Source organism: Sorex fumeus, unplaced genomic scaffold (assembly GCF_029834395.1).
Source record: "Sorex fumeus unplaced genomic scaffold, SorFum_2.1 ptg000063l, whole genome shotgun sequence".
NCBI classification, from domain to species: Eukaryota; Metazoa; Chordata; class Mammalia; order Eulipotyphla; family Soricidae; genus Sorex; species Sorex fumeus.
The window spans coordinates 77,889,952-77,910,963 of NW_026606120.1; the positions used below are offsets into that span (position 1 = coordinate 77,889,952).

The following is a 21,012-nucleotide window of genomic DNA, read 5'->3' on the forward strand; positions in this document are numbered from 1 at the left end:
TCCACAGAGCCTGGCGGGTCAGAGCAGTGGAAGCCTTGCATTCGGGGGTGTACTAGGAGAGCAGAACCCACCCTGTGCCACCATTCTGGACTTCTGACACTAGCCTCAAGCCCCGTCTGCTTTGAGCTCCTGTGCTCCAGGGAACCCTATCAGGGCAGGGTCCTGGGGCAGCCAGCACTCACCCCCTCAGCAGCATCGATGAAGAGGACCACCCCATCTGAGATGCGCAAGCCGGCCGTGACCTCATCAGAAAAATTCACATGTCCTGAAAAGCAAAGACGAAGTCAATCACGGCATTGCAGGGGGAGGAGGAATTTCGTGTGAATCCTTCCACCCCCATTCCACAGCTCCAATGTGGAGCCACAGTGTCTAAAATGCACATTTGTATCACATCCAGAGTACAACTTTTTAAGGAGGAAGTCCCAACACGGAAAAGGAAGGAAGTGCTTGACGGATGAGAATTCAGCACCTGCATCCGAGCTGAGTCTACCGGGAAGCAAGCAGAATTATGGGATGGAAGACAGGAGGCAAAGGGTGCCTTTGGTGAACAGAGTTGTTTCAGAAGGTGCTACTGGGGTGGGATGGGGTGGGGTGGGGTGGACAGGCAGAAGATAGAGAAGATAGGGATAGAGGGGTCTCAGGGCCCCAGGCATCTGACTGGGCCAAAGGGCCCAACTGTCAAAACCCTGAACTTTCTTATTTAAAACTCTGCCCAGAGTTGATCTTTCCCCGTGATAGAAGTCATCTGCCTTGGGACAGAGCGACAGTACAGCGGGCAGGGTGTTTCCTTGGTATGCGATCTACCCAGGTTTGATCGCCAGCCACCCGTATAGGTTTCTCGAGCACCAGCAGAAGTTATTCCTGAATGCAGAACCAGGATTAACCCCTGGGCATAGCCAGGTGCTGCCGCAAAATAAACAAAAAAAAGGTAGCAGCCTCAAAGCAAGGCTGTGCATCCTATTTCTCCTTCCCCACCCCCACCAATCCATGAATCAATGGGAGGCTCCCAAGGTCTCCATGAAATCACCCAGAGTGTGATGCCAGGGACCAGATGTGATGCACTTTTGTTCCCTCAGCACTCAGCATGGGCCTCACCCAGGCAGAAACGAGTGACATGCCCTAGAGTTCAATAAACACACTGAGAGGAAAAAGAGGATTAAAACACCAGGTCTAGAACACACAGCTTGCTAATGAACTAGACAGAAGCCAAGACAACCAGAATAAAAAGGATCTCAACGAAGGTGGGGAAAAGGTAAAACAAAAACAAAATCACCCAACAACCCCAAAGACAAAACCCCAGTTCCAGGAAAAGTCAGAGCGTGAAGAACCAATCGGACAAGGGGAAGGTCAAGATGTGCCTACCTGGTGTGTCCATGATGTTGAAGAGGTACGACTTCCCTTTGGTGTCGGGCAAGACCACGGTTACCGGGGTGCTCTTGATGCCCACGCCCCTCTGGGAACCACAGAGGGAGAGAGGTCAGGGCCGCGGCCTCACCACAGCATAGCTGCCAGCACACTGCTCATATCTCTCCTGGTCTCTACCCAGAAAGGACTTAAAGATGAAATATCGTGCTGCTAAATAGCACTGGGGGAGATGGGTGGCAATTTGAAGGCAAAACAGTACTAACTTAAAAATGAACTGGAGACTGGATATACATAAAGCATAAAATTGTTTTTAAATCATTGGCATTCTAAACTGTAACATACAATATATACATGAACGGCCAGAGTGAGTAGGGCAACAGGTAGGGCACTTGCCTCGCACAAGGCTGACCTGGGTTTGATCCCTGGCATCCTATATCCCCCAAGCACTGCCAGGAGTAACCTAACCTCTGAGCATCGCTGGGTGTGACTCAAAAAGCAAACACACACACACACACACACACACACACACACACACACACACACACACACACACACCCCAGAACTCCAGACATATAAATCAAAAGTTAGGTCTGGGCAAGAGTGAGAGTACAGCAGGCAGGGCATTTGCCTTGCATGCAACCAACCTAGGTCTGACCCTCAGCACCACATATGATTCCCCTGAGCCTCCCCAGCAGTCACCCCTGAACACAGAGCCAAGACTAAGCACCGTGCACCAGTGGGGGTGGGCCTCAAACCAAAAAGTTAAAACAAATAAAAAAAACTCCCACCAGGCTTGTGACCAAGAGCATAAAAAGAGGCATCAACTCCTAGGATCTGCCCTTAGAGGCCAAATCAACCTGCGTTGGGGTGGGGCTTGACTACTGTAGTTCAAGTAATAGATCACAGGGTGACTGGGAGACAGGGAGATAGAATGAGCACTCTTGGTCTCATTCACAGGCACTGAAATTTATTATGAAAATAACAAGGTGCTAGGGCCAGAGCAATAGCACAGGATAGGGAGCTTGCAATGCACGTGGCCAATGCAGGTTCGATTCCCAGCATCCCACACACCCCTGAGCACCACCACGATTCCTGGGTGTAGAGCCAGAAGCAACCCCTGAGCACCACCAGGTGTGGCCAAAAAACCAAGTAAACAACAAAAGAAACTTGAAGAAAAAAAAAGGACAAAGTGCTGGGGCCTGAGCAGTAGTATAGCAGGGAAAGCACTCGCCTCGCACATGGTCAGGCCAACCCCATTTCAATCCCAAGCACCCCCTATGATCTCCCAATACACCAGGAGCAATCCCTGAGTACAACCACTGTATCCCCAAAAACAAAACAAAAAAAAGAACAAGGTATGACTGTATCAGATTCTGAGCCTGGGAGAGAGAGGACTGGGCACGACTGTTCTATCACAAAGGCTCCCCTACTAGGGCTGGAGCAACAGCACAGCGGGTAGGGCGTTTGCCTTGCACGTGGCCGACCCAGGTTTGATTCCCAGCATCCCGTATGGTCACTGCCAGGGGTAATTCCTGAGTGCTGTGCCAGGAGCAACTCCTGTGCATCGCCAGGTGTGACCCAAAAGAAAGCAAAGCAAAAAAAAAAAAAAAAAAAAAAGGACTCCCCTCCTCCCTGAAAGTAGTGCTGTAGTGCTGATGGGCTGATGGGTGTGGGAAGCAGACTGCCCGCGGCGCCCTTACCTCCTGCTCTGTGAACAGGATGTCAGTGTAGCAGAGCTGAAAGAATGACAGAAGTATCATTACACCTGAATTCAGGCCCCCTGTTTCCAACACAAATGCCATCCACCATTTTTCCACTTCACCTTTGTGAAGACAATGGGGTGCAACCACAAAATTCCAGACAACAAGACCAGGGCCCTCCCGGAGAGAATATTCCTGGCTGTTTTGAATTTTTTTTTGGGTGGGAGAGTGGGCGGGAAGAGCAGGGGAATTCACTGTAGGCCAGTATGGATGAAGAACTAATTATATCAAATGTGCTTGGAATCCTGGAATAGTGAAGGGCCCACACCAGCCCTCCATGGAGACCAGCACGTCAAAGCACCATCCTGCGAAAGCCAGAACATTATTGCACTGAGATTTGCAGTCACACTTGGCCTTATTCACAGGCATTTAAATTTACCATACAACAACAAAGTCCAAATGTATTATATTTAGAGAGTAGGCTATTACTGCTCCAAAAGCTGGGATACAGAGGAATCCCCCGGTGCAGAACTGATCGTCCAAAATTCTGCAGGTTAATATTCTCTATGCTCCTGGGGAAGGTGAAATTATTTTCTTCAATGTTATTAATAGCAATCACAAGGATAAGTTTCCCTTTTAGGTGATTTCTAATGAGTGAGGGAGGAGAGGAAGTCAAACCCTTGACAGAATTCCCACTTACATCTTGGTCGTAGCGCTTCCTGATTTCTGGGTGAGTCTGCTCTATCAGACAATCAACGAAGCATGTCTGCAAGGGAAGAAAAGGTTCAGGACTCAATGGGAACGGCAAAATCGATTCGACCCTCCCTGCAGCAGCACCACGGCTCAGGAGAAGGAGAGCAAGAATTATGGGGAGGCAAAGGATGAACACTGAAGTCACGGGACTATTTTCAAATCAAAGATGAAATCTTCCTATCTTCCTCAGACAAGCATCTTCCAGGAAATGAAAGCTTGTAAAAATAGAGGCAAGCTCAGTTTCCCCCTTTGACCTGATGTGGACACAGCACTCAGGACGGCATGTTAGACAAAGGCTCAGTCTGTTCTGAGGAAAAACCAGGCGTCCCCAGTCAGCTGCCCAGTCCCCAGCCTCCGTCCATGCGCAGGCGCAAGGGGCTCTGTTTCCATAACCCAGCAGTGCACTGACCTTGCCGTGGTGGAGGTGCCCACAAAGGGTGACATTTCTGATGAGCTCTGAGTTATCCATCAGGTCAGCCAAGAAACTGAAAGGCAAGAGAAGAGGGACTTTGGCCAAAGTTTCCGTGGAGAGGGATGTCTTGCACATGGCTGACCAGAGTTTGATCCCCAGCATCCCACATGGTCCCCTGAGCACTATCAGGTGTAATTCCTGAGTGCAGAACCAGGAGTGAGCCCTGAGCACCACCAACCAGGTATAGACCCCCCCAACCAACTCCACAATTTTATTACTTAATAATTAGACATAAGCACTTCAATATATAGGCATCTTAACTGTAAGTACATTTATTAATAAAAACAATTTTTTTTTTTTGGTTTGGGGACTTCCTCTGCCCCTCTCGGAGACCCCAGCAAGCTACCAGGAGTGTTCTGCCCACACGGCAAAGCCTGGCAAGCTCCCCGTGACATATTCGATATGCCAAAAGTCAAAAACAGTAACAAGTCTCACAATGGAGACATTACTGGTGCCTGCTCGATGAACTGGAGGACAATGCTACAGTGGTTTGGAGACCAAGCCCAGATGCTTAACGATATGGCACCACTCGGGACTGTACTATGATCAAATCCTGGTCAACTGCATGCAAGGAAAGAGATTTATCCACTGTACTCTCTCTTTGGCCCAATGAAAATTTTTTCATAATTACAATAAGGAGGGGTCAGTAGAGCAGGTAGGGTGTTGTTTGCCTTGCACATGAGACTGACCCGAGTTTGATTCCCTGGCATAGCATATGGTCTCTCAAGTACCACCAGGAGTAATTCCTGAGTGCAGACCCAGGAATAACCCTGAGCTTTCCCAGTTGTGGCCTCAAATTAAAAACATAATTGCAGTAAGAAGAACCCAAATTATTTTATATATGAGTCTACTCATCTGGACCCTCCTTTTCAAACTAAAGGGTTATTATGTTCCCAAAAAATGCAGCATATTTGGGGCAGTTAGGACTGGGCAGAGGCTACACCCAGCAGTGCCCGGGGCTCCCTGCTTGCCCTGTGCTCAGGGGTCAGTCTTCATGGTACTTGGGAAACCATCTGCGGTGGCAGGGAACAAATGTGGTTCAGCTACAAGCAAGGCAAGCATTTAACCCATGTACTATCTCTTCAGTATTCATGCTAAGCAATCTAACACATAAAAAAAAAAAAAAAAAAAAAACCGGGGCTGGAGCGATAGCACAGCGGGTCGGGCGTTTGCCTTGCACGCGGCCGACCCGGGTTCGATCCCCGGCATCCCATATGGTCCCCCAAGCACCGCCAGGAGTAATTCCTGAGTGCAGAGCCAGGAGTGACCCCTGAGCATTGCTGGGTGTGACCCAAAAAGGCAAAAAAAAAAAAACCTGTACCCACCTCCCTGCCCCCACCCATGATCATTCTCAAAGCCTGGATTCTCATGCTAAAGATCTGGAAGAAGAAACATCAGTGAGATCTGTCTGAGAACCCACAGAAAACTTAAGATCAATTTTAACCATCCCAATAACCATATAAGTGAAAAAATTCAGCAAGGGAGGGATTTTTGCTTTTACAACTTACTAATTCAACCATAAACCACCACCTCCCACCACCTCCCACCACTATGGAAAATGAGCCCCCATGATTCAGTGCTGAGGCTAAAACTTGGTAACTTACTCCATTTCATACACTGTGACAGGTAACGTCTGCTCCATCAGAGTGAATTTCTTGGTTTTCACCGGCTTAATAATAGGTTCTGGAAGGGGGCGGGGGGAATGAGAGGGAGACGCATAAGGGCAGGCATGAAACGCAAAAGCACAGAGCTCAACTGCTGCAGACTACACCTCCAGGTTTGTTCAGGTTACGCTACCTCACTCAAATGCTGATGAATCAAGGACTGGGACGGTGGTCTGGCACAGGACCCTGGCGGACATGAAAGGGGACAGTGCAATCTGGACTCCAATTTGTGGGAGGAAGGGAGAAGGGCTGAATACAGGCTGAGGTCCACATCAGTTCAAACCTCTCCTTGCTGAGGAAGGGCATGCAGCTCAGCAGTAGAGTTAAATTTAGGTGAGGCCCTAAATTCTGCTTCCAGCCTTGCAATAGCAAACAAAAGATTCATAAAATCCTTGCATTAATAAAATAAATAAAAATCCTTAAAGTGGAAATAGGCATTGTGAAAACTAGTTACAGGACCTTAGATTATTGGCATGGACAAAACCTAAGAGTGGGAGAGAAATTAAACACAACATTCAGACACTTGAATAGTTAATTAGATAAATAACCCCCTGCCCCTGGCAGCTATGCCCAGGGCTTACTCCTGGCTCTGTGCTCAGGGATGTGTGGTGGTGTTCAGGGGACCTTATGGGGTGTCAGGGGTCAAACAAGGGTCAGCCACAGGCAAGATCCTTAATTCCCTCCTTAGCCCCAAATTACTAATACTTATTTTTAGAGTTTTTCTGGACATTAAAACAGCTAACCAGACCTGGAAAGCAGCTCAAAGGGCTGGAGCGCATGAACTGCAGGCAGGAGTGCCAGGTCCATCCCTGGCACCTCATAGTTCCCTGAGTACCCCCTAAGGAACACTGGGTATAACCCCCAAATAAAACCCACAAAACAGTGCTAAAACCAGGGGCTGGAGCACAGACCTCACATACAAGGGACACAAGGTACCTGGAGCACCAGCAAGAACCACCCCTGAGCAGTGCTGGATGCGGCCCAAAAGTCAAAATAATCACTCAAAACAAATGAGTGAACTGACTCTCAACCCAGATATAGGACGTGCAAAGCAGAACAGAGAACCAACTCACTGGAACACGTTCAGGGACTCTCAAGCTTGCTCTCAGCCTTTCCCTGCCCCAGTGTTACCCCCACAGGTGAGGCACCCCCTCACCTGTCAGGGGCTGCGTGTCTTCCTCCTGAACTATGGTCTCCACCTCGGGCCCGTACACCTCCTCCGCTGTGGGGTAGTATTTCTTGTCCTCATGCAGCACCACCTCCATGCCTGGGTGGTCGTCGTCGTGATCGCCGACATCCTCATCCTCCTCATCGTCATCCATCTAAAATAGAAGCAGGAGGGAAGGGACATAAGAGAGCTGCACTGACCTGTCCAGGGACTGACCATCCATGAGCCAGAGCAAGGCCCTGCATGTGCTTCAGCCGTATGGCTCACGCGCACCAGGCATGCTCCATCCCTGGTCCCCTATTTTTATATTTCACTTCAGCTGGTAAACAGCAGGTCCTAGAACAGCAGGAAGCATGCCCCTGTTCTCTACTTCACAATTCCATGCAAATCTTAAGTGCTTCAGAAAACTTTCAATTCTTTTGATTTGTTTCTGGGTTACACCTGGGGATGCTAAGGGGTCGCTCTTGGCTCTGCACTCAGGAATCACTCCTCTGGTGGTGCTTGGGGGGCCACATGGGATCCTGGGGACCGATTCCAGGTTGACCTCATGCCAAGGCAAACCCTCTATCAGCTGTACTATCTCTCTGGCCCCCTCTACAGAAATTCTTATTGAATAAATTACTGAGTGTGCATGTGAGCAGATGCAGGTCTGGTGCTAGTGGCTAAACTCAAATTTCAAGCACAAGACGCATATATTTTACCAACAAGTCACATCCCTGGCTGTCTTGGCCTTTATTCAGCCCAAAACTCCAGTTTATTCAGAGTCTATCATCTAACATACCAGCTTAGGCCACATGCAAATTTTGTACTCCTCCCTTATTCATCTTCACCCAAACCACAGATTAAAGGGCTTAAAAGGATTCACCTAATATGGTGCCAGGGGCCTGGTCTAAGAGCCCTGGCTTAACCTGCTCCCCTTCACCCTGGTCTCAGTGATCTCAGCTGCGCCTTCTTCTAATTGTGCTTTGACCCAATTCCAACTCTTTCTATGGGGTCAGAATGTGCTATGGTGGTTGCCTTGTGAAGGGAAGTAAAACAGGATGATGACCAAGGATGGCCTTTCTATGTTCAGATCACATTCCTGAATTATGAATAAAAAATATGCTAGGGGCTCAAGTGATAGCACAGCGGGTTGTGCATTTGCCTTGCACGCAGCCAACCTGGGTTCAATTCCCAGCATCCCGTATGGTCCCCCAAGCACCCTGAGTGCAGAGCCAGGAGTAACTCCTGTGCATCACCAGGTGTGACTCAAAAAGGGGGAAAATAAAATATATATATAGGCCCAAGGAGACCCTCAAAAAGATTTACACGCAAGAGCACTATGTTTGATCCCCAGCACAGCATGGTCCCAGGCACCAGCAGGAGCGATGCCCAAGCACTGAGCTGAGAGCTGCAACCCCAGCCCTGCCAGGTATGGTTCAGACACCATACACAACAGGCAGAGTGACGATAACATGGGGTGCTCTCAGAGCACTGAGTACTCAGCACTTGATTACTCTGAAAAACAAAATGAAGAAATGATAAAGCAGAGCCGGGGTACAGTACAGCAGCTGAAGCAAACCCTGCATGCAGCTGACCTTGTTTCAACCTGCTGCCATATGGTGCCCCCACTCCCCATCACCAGAGGATGCCCCCGGAGACCCCTAAGTGTGGTGGAGTGGCCTAGGAAATCCCTGCAGAGGCCAAGCAGTACTGTACATGGGCACCACACACTGAAACACAGGGACTCGGTCGAGAGACACTGGGACAGGCCTCCTGCCCCTCAAGGGACATTGCATGTGCTTTACCTCGTCAAGATCTTTGGTTTCTCTGCCCAGTTCGTCATCATCTTCATCTGAATCAAGCTCTGGTCCGATGTAATTCCCAAACTCATCATACAGGTCAGTGTCCATGATGCTAAGATTCAAGGAGAAAGAAGTGAGACTCTGACTATGATGAGGCCCTCCCTCCAGTCCTGATGTGGACAAGCCTTCCATAGGTGCTCCCCTCCAGTGGCACTAGCCTCAAAGTCCTTTCAGCCCCCTCCTCTCAAAGCTGAACTTGAAGTTCTTACGTTCATGCTCTTCTCCCACTTTTTCTTTAGTTTGGGGGCCATACCCGATGGTGCTTAGGGCTTACTCCAGTTTGACGCTCATATGGTGGAACATACAGGGTACTGGGGAACCCCACTGGTCTGGAGAGATAGTACAGTGAGTAGGGCGCTTTGCCTTGTGCACAGCTGACCTGGGCTCCACGCCCAGCATCCCATGTGGTTCCCTGAGAATGACCAGGAGTGATCCGAGTGCACAGCCAGGATCCCATGCTAGCTAAGCGCCCTCCCCGCTCTACTATCTCTCCAACCCTCCCATTTCTTTTATTGCAGAGCCGGGGACTGGACCCAAAAACCACATGCAAGGAAAGTGCTTTACTACTCAGCCACAGCACCAGTCCTCACTTCTTTTTAATACTAAAACCCCTGAGGACCACAGCTGGCAGTGCTCTTGGCTCTGTGCTCATGGATCATTCCTGGTAGGGCTCAGGGGCCGTATGCGGTGCCAGGGATCAAACACAAGTTGGCCATGTGCAAGACCACATGCCTTATCCCTGAACTATCTCTCCAACCAGCCCCACAAAACTATTTTCAAAACTTAATAGCAGAGAGTTGCAGGAACAGTATAAATAACTTTCTTCCTCCTAAACTGTATGAGAATAAGTTGCTGACAGAGTTACTCACCACCCGCTAATGGCTCCGCAGGCATTAATAAACGATGGCCTGTAGCCAAAGCCAGCCTGCCCGCCTGCTTCAAGCAGCCCCTAAGCCAAGAGTGCCGCTTCCATTTTTGAACAGTTGGGACGAACACATCCGAAGAATTGGATTTTATGATACATAAAAATGATAAGGAATTTGAATTTCAGTATTCACGAACAGCTGGACTGGCCCACAGCCATATTCATTTATTTATACAGTCAGGCTGCCATGGCAGAGCTGATGAGTTGCAATTGAGACCATATGGCTCAAAAAGCCCAAAATATTTATTGTCTGGTCCTTAAGAGAAAAAATGTGTCAGCTCCTGTTTTAGCATGTATGATCCTTGCAAACAAGGACACTGTCCCACACAACCACAATACAAACATCAAAAGCACTTCGGGGGGGGATGGAGCAATAGTACAAGCCAGGAGGGTGTTTGCCTTGCACGTGGCTGACCCAGGCTCAATTTCTGGCAACCCATATGGTCCCCTGAGTAGCGGCAGGAGTAATTCTTTAGTGTAGAGCCAGGAGTAATCCCTGAGCACCGCTGGTTATAACCCAAAAAGGGGGAAAAAAAAGGAGGTCTGGAGAGAGAGTATAGTGGGCAGGGTGCTTGCCTTGCGCACAGCTGACCTGGGTTCCATTCCCAGCACCCCATATAGTTCCCTGAGCATGACCAGGAGTGATCCCTGAGCACCACCAGTTATCCCCCCCCACCCCCCAAAAAATAAAAAAATAAATAAAAGCCAAACAAAAAACCAAGAAAGCAGATCAGCATCACACCATTTAATTCAAATATTGTGTCCAAGTCCACAAACAGTCCCGCTGTGTGTGGCACAGCGAAAGACTCACCCAGGGTCCGGGTTTATGGTTAGTGCTTATGTCTGTGGCCTCTTGCCATCCAGAATAGCTGCTCAGTCCCTCCTGACGTGGATGACCTGACACTTTTTTTTGAAACTTCTGGGTGCTTGTTACCGTGATGCTCAGGGGCCAGGGTCATACCCAGCAGTGCCAGAAACCAAAGTTAGGGCCTCGCACATGCAAGGTCTGTGCTCTACCCACCGAGCTGCGTCTCTGGTCCCATGCTGACATTTTTGAAGACTACAGACCAAAAAAGGTGAGAGAATGTCCCTGAATCTGGGTCTGTCTGCTGTTTCATCATGGTTAGATTCAGAGTCCACATTCCTGACAGGAAAACTGCAGAAGGGATAGCTGAGGTACTTTCCATTGCACCCCGTCTTCGGTGGTCCCTGATCTCAGTGTCTGCCACCGGGGAGATTGATGATATGGAGCAGGCTTTTCCACTGTCAAGTTATTTGCTTTCTCCTGGTAATTAATAAGCTGTAGGCTTTCCCCAATTATAATTCTACTCAAAGTCTTCCCTTCCCACTTTCCTAGAGTCTCAGTTTCTCACTCCCCCACACAGCTATATATAGCCTTTTGCACCTTTCTTTGCAAGTTTGGATTCAAACTTGAATGGAAGATAATGATACCAATTACCCAGACTAACAGCTCTGCAGCCATGGTAAAGGGTTAGGGTTCTGGAGCTGGAAGGATCGCACTTGAATTCTAATGCTGGCACTTAGTAATTATATAAATTCAGGGGAGCAGGGAGAGAGCTCACAGTACTAGTCATGTAGCCCAGCTTTGGGCACCACGAGGTCCCCTAGGCTCAGCCAGGGGCCCCAAAACCATGTGATTCACATTTCCAAATAAACAGGTCAGGTAAGTGATTTATCTCTCCAAACATGTTCCCTCAATTGTAAAATGAGAAGAAATAATTGCCACTGCATAAAGTGTCATACAAATTAAAAAAAAATTGTTTGTGCAAAGAATTATCATTGTGGGGGGCCAAAGAGAGGGTACAGCGGGTACACTTGCCTTGCACTTGGCCAATCCAGGTTCAATCCCCAGCACCCCATATGGTTCCCTGAACCCACTAGGAGTGATCACTGAGTACAGACCCTGGGTAATTGCTGGGCATAGTCAGATGTGCCACCCCTCTTAAAAAGAAAAGGGCTGGACAGTCCAGAGGTAGGGTGCCTGCTTCGCACACAACCCCTGTTTGCCACACGGTCTCCCAAGGTCTGCCAGGTGATTCCTGAGTACAGAGCAAGGTACTTCTTGCTGAGCATTGGGGAAAAACAACAACAAAAAGAACTTATCATTGGGTGGGGGAAGAGCATTTGCCTTCTAAGTGCAAAGTTAGGTTCAATTCCCAGAACTGCCTCCTTCCTCCCCTACCCCAAATGGTGCTTTTGGTTTTGGGCCACACCCTTCCACAGCCGACCCCCTACCTGCCAATTATCATTGGACAGGGATGGTGCCCAGTGACAGAACTAGGGGATGCTAGAGGCTCCAACCACAGCACGGAAAAAAAAAATAATTTAACAGTTCCCGGCTCAATAATTATTAGCAAAGTGCCGGAGTGTTTCTTCGAGTCCACCTTCCACGGTGCAAAACAGTAATTTGTTTTCCAAGCGCTTCACGGTACAAGCCAAGCTCCTTCCTGCTTGGAGGCTACCGCACAGACCGTCTTCTCTGGAAACTCTCTTCCTTTCTGTTTTTATGCCCGCACCTTCCCGCCTAAACTCGACTGAAGCATCCCATTCCCTACAAACCTCCCTGGCCCTCTGAGCAAGCCTCCTCCCCATCGCTCGTCTGCTGCTTCGCCGTTCTTAATAACATTTGTTGTTGTCTGACGTTACCGAGTCCTGTGCCGTGTGCCCCACCGTCCCGCTCCCCCAGTTACAACTTGAGGACTTTGGTTCTGTTTGGGTTTGAGTTTTGGTTTTTGGACCACACCTGGCTGTGCTCAGAGGGCCATACGTGGTGCTAGAGACAAAACCCGGGGTCGGCGGTGCTGTGAAAGTCAAGTGCTTTCCCCGCAGTCCCGGCCCCTTATACATTTTGCTCACTCTGCAGCAGATGCAAAACTACCGGGTCTCGCGAAGCACTTGCGGAAGCCAAGGACCCCGAGGAGGCAGGGAAGGGGGTCCTCATCCTCGCCCAGTCGCCTACCGTGGCGGACAGCCCGCCGCTTCCCGCTCACGTGCAGGACCCGCCCCCCCCACCCCCCGCACCTCCGCCGAGAGATGCGGCACCAGGAGGGCGCTGGGAAGGGCGGGGAAGACGGTGTCCGGGAGAGGGGCCGAGGGCGCCATGCCGCCCTTCCCGCCCACCCGGGAGCACTGCACCGAGGGAGACCCCCCGGAGCCAAGGTGCGCGTGCGTGTGGGGGGAAGGGCGCCTTCCCTGACTCCCCCCATCCCCGCCGGAAGCCCGCCACCCGCAATGGGAAAGGGCACACAGCACAGAAGGCGCCTTCCAGACCCGACCCGCCCTCACGTCCCCGCCGCCACCCTCCCAGCGGCCCTGCCGGGTCGTTGGCCCGCGCCCGCTCACCTCCAGCCGGCTCGACCCAAGCTCCGCGCCGCTCTCAGGCGCGCGCGTTTCCGCCCCGCGCCGCCGCGCCGCCTGCGCCCGCCGCCAGGAAAGACCCCACCCGCGCCGCCGCCGCTGTGCCTGAGAGCGGTGCCTGAGGTCCGGCCGGAGGAAAGCCGCCGCAGACGCAGACAGCGACACGGCAGAGCTGACCACCACCAAACCAGAGCGTGCCCTGCGCCAAAGAGAATTTGCACCCTAAGGAGGCAAAAAAATTTTTTTTAATCAGGCGCTTTGGGGCAGCTTGGGAAGCGAGATTGGTGTGGGAAGGGGGCCTTCGCCCTGGTCATGTGACTAGGCTGTTGCTGCGGTCGCTGGGCAACCACCGCTGTTGGGCGTGGTCTTCTCTGAGCGTCTTTTTCTCGCGTTTTAGGGGATCCCCCAAGAAAGCAAGAGAACCAAGCTGCTGGGGTGAAGGTTAGGTGGATCCGTTTTCGGAGAGGGAAGAGTTCGTTCTATTTATTCAAAGTGGGGGGCGCCTCAAAACGGGACAGGACGCTTCTCAGTCCGCCTTGTTCCCCTAGCCCAGTCTGAGTTTTCTTTTTCTTTCTTTCTTTTGCTTTTTTTTTTTCCTTTTTGGGTCACACCCAGCGATGCTCAGGATTGCTCCTGGTTCTGTACTCAGGAATTACTCCTGGCAGTGCTTGAAAGACCATATGGGATGCTGGGGATCAAACCCGGGTCGACCGCGTGCAAGGCAAACGCCCTCGGCCCCCAGTCTGAGTTTTCAAAGCATCACAGAAAATAAATCAGGGCCAGGGCCAAGACTAGTGTCTGTCGGTGATTTCACTGAGGAGCGAGTCAATGAACCCTAAATAACGGGGAGATTTGCAGAACTGCAGTAGCAGAAATAACGAGATTGCCCATGTGCCAAGGGCCTATGCTCCAGTCCTCTGCTGAACAGAGGGACATGGGGTTGGGTATCCCTAAGGACCTGTGCTCCAGAGATGGGTTGAAATAAAAGGATTTGCAGGGCAGGGTTCACTAAGTCCCCTTCTCTGCCTTTTCTGCTTGATCTCCTGCGCAGTCACTGCTTGTGGCTTGACTGGAAAGCATCGTTCCCCATTAAAGACATTTAATGAAGGGTGAAATTGTGTCCCTGGACTGGGAATCGGTAACAATAGTTCTGCTTTTGTGTAAGATCCTTTATTACAACTATTCTATAGAGTGTGCCCAAGTGGAAGAGTGAAGGAATTGAATTCTGCGATCGAAATGCTCTACAGCCAAAGCATCGAACTTAAAATACTTTTGGACAACAAAATTAAGGCCAGACTCTAATCTGAAAGTCAGGACACACTATTCAGTTTTCAGGGATAAGGCTCAAACATATCTTCATTGTGCAACTCAGCTTCCCTATGTAAAGCAGAGAAGTGGGTTTTGTAATATCCAGGACAAATGATAAGAATCTCGAGAGAGCTTTGGGGGGAGGTGTGGTGAGAGAGGTGGAGAGATAGCACAGTGCGAAGGACCTTTACCAATGATCTGGGTTCAATCCCTATCACCTCATATTATCCCTGAGTCCAGAGGCAGGACTGTGCACTTCACATCGGTGTGCCCCCAAACCAAGCTAGCAAAAATAGTGCTTTTGGGTCATTCTGTGGGTTTCAAAGAATCCAAATGGGCACTCCTTCCTCTCCATCCTGATATTGCTGTCCATTTCCTTTGCTTTGTCAGGCATAGACCATGCAAAAGAATTCCATCATTGACTTCAAGGCTTTGGAAAGAGAGCTGCAGGCTGCACTTGATGCTGATGAGAAATACAAAAGGGAGAATGCAGCCAAGTTTCGAGCAGTAGAACAGAGGGTGGCTTCCTATGAAGAATTCAGGTAGCTTAATGCCCCTTTTTCTAAGAACTTTCTGCATTGGTACATTATAGTGAATAAGACCATGGTGGGTTTCTTTGTATTTTTCTTTCTGAGCCCCAGTGGTTCTCAAGGGCTACTCCTGGATCACTGTTCAGGGGTGTCTCCCAAAAGCGCCCAGGAAACTGTGGTGTCGGGAACCAAGCCAGGGCCTCTTGCATTCAAAACATACATTTTAGATCCTTGAACTGTCTCTTCTGCCTCCAAAACATGGGTTCTGAATCCATACCATTCAGGGCTTAGTCTCATCATCCCCTCTGTTACTTGTCTGATTTTGTACAGGCTTTTTTTTATATGTCTGAGCCTATATTCCTCATCTGTAAAAAAGATTGCAGCAGGTAAGGCGCTTGCCTTGCACTCAGCCAACCCGGGTTCAATCCATGGCATCCTGTATAGTTCCCTGAGCATCACCAGGAGTAATTCCTGAGTGATTCCAGATCCAAGAGGTCTTGAGCATTGCTGGGTATAGCCTCAAAATAAACAAAAAAATATTAATTGCCATCATAATTAAAATAGTCATAACATGGAAGATCTGAGGACCATGTCTGCTTCACAGGACAGTGCTCAAAAGTCATTAGCTATTGTTGCTATTGCTGTCATTGTTGCTGTTGTTATTGTTGTCATAGTGGCTTGACAACAGAGTCTGTCTATATTGTGCAAAGTGCAGCTCCCTATGCCCTCAGGCAGCGTTAAGTCTATCCCCCAATCTCGTGTCTATGGCTCACAGGGGCATTGTCCTTGCTTCACATTTGAAGCCACTGGAGAGAAAGGACAAAATTGGAGGGAGGAATACTGCGCCCTGGAATTGCCACTGTACTCTGGAAAGAGCCCCCCAGGAGGAGACCACTAATTTCTCCCAGGTAAGTCCTTCCCTTTTGGTCCCACAGGGTCCTCTACCTTACACCTCTGGTCCTGCCTTTTTTTTTCTTTTTGGGCCATACCCGGTGATGCACAGGGGTTACTCCTGGCTTTTCACTTAGGAATTACTCCTGGCAGTGCTCAGGGGACCTTTGGGATGCTGGGAATCGAACCCGGGTCAGCCATGAGCAAGGCAAACGACTTACCCACTATGCTATCATTCCAGCCCTGGTCCTGCCTTTTTATAACATACCCCTTTTTCTTATTTCTTCAGTGAGGCCAGTCCCCCAGAAAGAAAAGCCAGTTTGTGGTGAAACTAAGTACATGTCTGGAAGCTGAACTGGGCAGGTCTGCAGCCAGTCATTCCACTTGCACTGAGATTATATTTGGGATGTTTCCCTTTCCTGTAATATGGTATCTAGTAGAATGGTCCTGGACAGTGTTGGAGACCCAGCCTATCAGATCTTTGAGTTTCTTTCTCTCTTCTCCGTACAGTCATCCCCTCCAGACTCTTCAGAGTAACTCTTGACTCACCCTCATGGAGCAAGACTGTGTCCACAGCCATCAGCAAGAAAATCCTGGTGCAGGGGCTAGGGAGATAGTTCAGCAGAGAAGGTGGACCTGGGTTCAATTCCTTGGGTCCCATGTGGCGTCTTCAGAGGCTGGAGAGATAATACTGCAGGTAGAGCACTTGCCTTGCATGCAGCCAACCCAGGTTCGAGCCTCAATATCCTAATATGGTCCCCTGAGTATGCCAGGAGTGATTTCTGAGTGCATAGCCAGGAGTGATCCCTGAGCACTGTGGGATGTGCTCTCCATCCCCCCCCCCAAAAAAAAACACAACCAAACAAAACCCTAAAACCTTCTGATCCCACCAGGACTAATCCACCCCGAATGTAGAGCCAGGAGCACAGCCAGAAGTGGCCCCCAACCAAAATAAATAAAAGAAGAAAGAAAAAAAGAAAAAATCCTAGTTAACTGGCAATTTCAAGTCATGACCTGGGTCCTTGAGGCCCCCTTTCCCAGTCCCCACCCTGGGTCCTGCTCAGCTGACACTGGTCCATGAGGTCTGTAGTCTCCCCAGTGAGCCCCACCAGCACTGAGCGCAAAGCCCCAGACACACGTCATGCTCATGGTCCTGGAACCGCTGGGAGAGAAAATAAAAGACCTCCCTTTACTTCCCGCTGCTCCAGGAGAAACCACCCTTCCAGCCTGAGACCTCAGCAGAGTTCTACCGCGACTGGCGGCGACATCTGCAGAGTGGCCAGGAGCGCTACCAGGCTCTGCTGCAGCTTGGGGCCACAAAGCTGGGCAGCCTCTTCCACACCGACGTGGGGTTCGGTCTCCTGGGGGAGCTGTTGGCAGCGCTGGCAGATCACGTGAGGCCGGCAGACAGGCCGAGGGTGCTGGAGATCCTGCACAGCTTGGCCCACACGGGCCGCTTCGCCCTGAACCTCAGCCTCCTGAGCCCAGATGAGCAGCAGAGTTGCCAGGTCTTGTTTCAGAAGCTGCAGGCCATGAGCATCGCCATCCCCGAGGTGGGGCTCAGCCAGGGGGAACGGGGTCCGGAGGATGGGCAGCCTGGTGGGTTCTGGGAGGAAGATGGGCTCCTGCAAGAGCTGCTGGGGCTGTACCAGGTGGACTGACAAGACCAGCCACCTTCAGTGGCCCCAAGGGTCACAGGAGGCAGTTTTTAGAGTGTGGCCTTGAAGTATCCTGTTAAGATGGGTGGAGAGCGCATGCCTCATCCCTTCCTCAACTGGAACCTTTCAGAGAATAGAATAAAACCTTCCCCACTTGTCCAGCCCCTTAGCCACTTGCTGCTCAGAACTGTGCAGGGCCAGGGAAGCCCCGGCAATCGAACGCATGAACCACCTCCACTGCCGCCATGTAAACTGATCCTACTGGCCTGGTTCCAGAGACTGAGACATGACTCTCGAAAGAGATCAACTAGCCACAAAAAATTTCTTGGATACAACCCAATTGAAAATTTAACTCCAGCTGGGCTTCCCAGTTCAAAATTCTGGATTTTTATTTTTTTTTTATTTGCCCTTCCCCCAAATTCTGGGTTTTTAAACTTTACAACACTCAGAACTTTACAACACTGAAAATTCCAGTAGTATCACACCAGATTGGATGGGATGTAATGTGAAGCCAACCAATCTCTTGATAAACAAAAACACACAGGAAGCTTAACTTGTAACAATATCTTAGTAATCCCTCAAACAAGGACTTAATGTCCCCCTGATGAGATGCAACAGTTTTCATGGATTTTCTTCTAAGAAAATGTTTTTGATCATTTGTTAGCAATTTATTAGTAACAAGCAATATAAAAAATTATTGTGGCCCTTTTGGGGGGCAGGCTTGAGGGGTGGTTGGGAAAATGGAGACAGTGGTGGAGGGAAGGTGACAATGGTGATGGGGTTGGAATATTGAATGCCTGTAACAAATCATCATGAACAATTTTGCAAACCACACGGTCATGGTCACGGTCCTCCCGTTGTTCATCGATTTGCTCGAGCCGGCCCACTAACATTGTGACACTTGTTACTGTGTTTGGCACATCACGCAAAACACAGTGTTTAAATAAAGTGTGTGTGTGTGTGTGTGTGTGTGTGTGTGTGTGTGTGTGTGTGTATGGAAGGGGGCGAACAACTGTGCCGGTCCACATGACAGACAAGGGCCCAAGTCAAAAGTTTTGCTTTCCACCCTTAAGAGCTCACTAAGCCTGTAGCTCACGGCCCTGAGAGAGGTGTACAGCCAAATGCTGGCTGTATCTGTTACAGCCTCCACTTTGGAAGAACTGAAAAGGCACAATGATTGCTCTTCCATGGTAAGCAGATCCCATGGTGATTTGTAAGTCTTTGTCACCGTGCATGTAATTGACAAAGGACGGAGTGCTACCTTATTTGCTGTGCAGTATTTTCAGCAGAGGCTGAGCTCCTGTGCAGATTGGCCTTAGAAAGCCCCAAGGCCTCGGCTCAGATGTGCTCAGCCTCCGAGGTATGTGTCTGGACTCTTCCAGGTCAGCCAGAGGGAAACCCTCTCTGGATCGAGCCAGACCTAGGGCAGGAAAGCGACTTAGGGCAACTGGGCCCTTGCCTCCCTTTCTTTCCACTGTCCCCCAGCGCATTCTTGGGTGGTGCCAGTGTTCTAGAAAGGGGAGGGTGAAGGGTTCTAGAATGTGTTTGATCCCATCTGAAACCTTGGGTGGGCAACCTCCTCATGAGCTGAGAATAAATGACCAGGCCTCTGGCCTCTTCCTCCACGGAGCGTGGCTTCTCCTGACGCCTTCGTCTGTTCCTAGGGCAGTTGCCTTTGGCAAATTCTAGAAGCCCCCAGAGGCCTTTAAGATCTTTACCAACTCTGACCTAGCCTGAACCTGGGCATGAACTTGGCTTGCTTCATGGTGCTCCTGTGGGCCTGGGGAAGTCTCCACGCTTTTGAGCTCGTGGGGAAGGAAAACATTTTTCAGAGCACCCCTTGCCCAGCGTTCCTGATGTTCGACAATGCCGCCTACCTGGCTGACATGAGCTTTGAGCTTCCCTGCCACTGTAAGCCCGAGGAGGTGAAGGCCGTGGTCTGGTACTATCAAAAGCACCTGAGAAGCAGCCACACCAGAGTGCTGACGGACTTCGATGGGCGGCTGCTGACAGAGGAGGCCCACGTGCGTGCGGGCAGTGACATGCTGGTCCGTTTCAGCATCCGCATGTTCAGTCTGCTGGTGTTTCGGGCCCAGCCTGAGGACTCGGGCCTGTATTTCTGCGGCACCCGCAAGGGGGACTACTTCTACGCCTATGACGTGGATATCCAGAGCAGCCAGGGGATGGTGGCCACCTTCCAGGACCACGGCCAGGTGCCTTCTGCCGACAGCCACTACGGGACACTGCACATCTTCACCACCTTTTGGGAGTGGACGCCCTGTGACCGCTGTGGGGCACGCGGGGAGCAGTGGCGCATCGGCCTTTGCTACCTGCAGAGCCCAGACGTATCCCCCCGCTACCGGCAGACGCTTCCCCACACTGTGTCCTGCGGCTCCCAGGCTGTGCCCGCACGGCTGCGGACCAAGGCCAGGACCCGGGCGCCCGAGCTGCTGGTGCGCAGCTGCATGGTGCCCTGCAAGAAGAAGAGTGTCCAGAAGGGCATCATGGCCGTCTTCAGCTACGTGTCCAAAGTGGGCAGCCGGCCCTGGCTGCCCACAGTGCCCATTCAGTTTCATCAGCAGAGATTGGGCCACGGACTCATTATCACCTGTCCTGGGGCACGGCCGGAGCACGCAGTAGGCTGGGACAAGGACAGCCAGTTTCTCTACCGCACGCAGTACCTGAAGGGCGTCAACAGGACCATGCGGGTGTTCATCGACCACGGCAACCATCTGCACATCCGCTTCACCGAGCTGGCTGACCGGGGCATCTACTATTGCTGGCGGCAGGGGGTCCGCGTGGCTGGGTTCCGCCTGGGGGTGCTCACCCGGGGGCGCCAGCAGTTCTCGCTCTCGGACCCTGAGACACACGCTGCCATAATGCTCGCCCTGATGGGCCACCTGCTGCTCACGGTAGTCTTTGTCACCATCCACATCTGTCGCTGCTGCTGTTACCTGCTTCGCTGCTGCCCCAGCTTCTCCCCCTGAGATGCTTTTCCCCAGCTCTGAAGACGAGGTGTGCCCCAGGTGCCTGTCAGATCAGCCCCCAGGGACCTCCTGGACAAGACACAGGGCAAGGGAGCCAGTCTCATGAGTTACAACTTGCTCCTCTTTTGCATGGACATGTCAGGGACATGATTAGGGACGTGGGTGGGCAATGAGTCAGAGAGGAGGTGGGGGTCTGCAACCAGGAGGCCCGTCCCTGGGGCTGGCGTGTTTCCAGACTTAACACGCATACATAAGAGAAGAAGCCGTGAAACCAGTTCTTATCCAATGGCCTGCATGGTGTTGAGCAGTATTTGAGGCGCTGTGCTTTCTCACATTAAAGGAAGATCAAGTGGGGGCTGGCAGACAGGG

At 50.8% G+C, this 21,012-nt stretch overlaps 3 protein-coding genes across 3 annotated transcripts in view; 2 read left to right on the top strand and 1 right to left on the bottom strand.

The window, feature by feature from the left end:
- EFTUD2 (elongation factor Tu GTP binding domain containing 2) overlaps nucleotides 1-13,334 on the bottom strand; it is a 32,151-nt gene extending 18,817 nt beyond the window's left edge. Inside the window, exons 1-9 of the mRNA XM_056126757.1 lie at nucleotides 13,255-13,334; nucleotides 8,910-9,018; nucleotides 7,111-7,276; nucleotides 5,895-5,973; nucleotides 4,228-4,303; nucleotides 3,766-3,831; nucleotides 3,066-3,101; nucleotides 1,363-1,453; nucleotides 183-265 (exon numbers count right to left, since the gene is read on the bottom strand). Coding sequence (XP_055982732.1) covers nucleotides 183-265; nucleotides 1,363-1,453; nucleotides 3,066-3,101; nucleotides 3,766-3,831; nucleotides 4,228-4,303; nucleotides 5,895-5,973; nucleotides 7,111-7,276; nucleotides 8,910-9,014 — 702 coding nt within the window. The 5' untranslated portion in view covers nucleotides 9,015-9,018; nucleotides 13,255-13,334. The remainder of the gene's footprint in view (nucleotides 1-182; nucleotides 266-1,362; nucleotides 1,454-3,065; nucleotides 3,102-3,765; nucleotides 3,832-4,227; nucleotides 4,304-5,894; nucleotides 5,974-7,110; nucleotides 7,277-8,909; nucleotides 9,019-13,254) is intronic.
- A 1,642-nt stretch (nucleotides 13,335-14,976) lies between these two features.
- On the top strand, nucleotides 14,977-17,684 carry CCDC103 (coiled-coil domain containing 103). The gene is made up of 3 exons (XM_056128021.1): nucleotides 14,977-15,119; nucleotides 15,883-16,015; nucleotides 17,207-17,684. The coding sequence occupies exons 1-3, from the start codon at nucleotides 14,977-14,979 to the stop codon at nucleotides 17,657-17,659; spliced, it is 729 nt and encodes a 242-aa protein (XP_055983996.1). The 3' UTR covers nucleotides 17,660-17,684.
- A 1,717-nt stretch (nucleotides 17,685-19,401) lies between these two features.
- FAM187A (family with sequence similarity 187 member A) lies at nucleotides 19,402-20,643 on the top strand. The gene has a single exon (XM_056128121.1). The coding sequence runs from the start codon at nucleotides 19,402-19,404 to the stop codon at nucleotides 20,641-20,643; it is 1,242 nt and encodes a 413-aa protein (XP_055984096.1).
- Nucleotides 20,644-21,012: the final 369 nt, after the last annotated feature.

Excerpts from the sequence above, each read along its gene's own strand:
- CCDC103 (XM_056128021.1), top strand. The coding sequence starts at position 14,977 with ATGCAAAAGAATTCCATCATTGACTTCAAGGCTTTGGAAAGAGAGCTG. Across the intron at positions 15,120-15,882 it reads GCTTCCTATGAAGAATTCAG|GGGCATTGTCCTTGCTTCAC; the intron begins GTAGCTTAATGC and ends TATGGCTCACAG. Across the intron at positions 16,016-17,206 it reads AGACCACTAATTTCTCCCAG|GAGAAACCACCCTTCCAGCC; the intron begins GTAAGTCCTTCC and ends CCGCTGCTCCAG.
- FAM187A (XM_056128121.1), top strand. The coding sequence starts at position 19,402 with ATGAACTTGGCTTGCTTCATGGTGCTCCTGTGGGCCTGGGGAAGTCTC.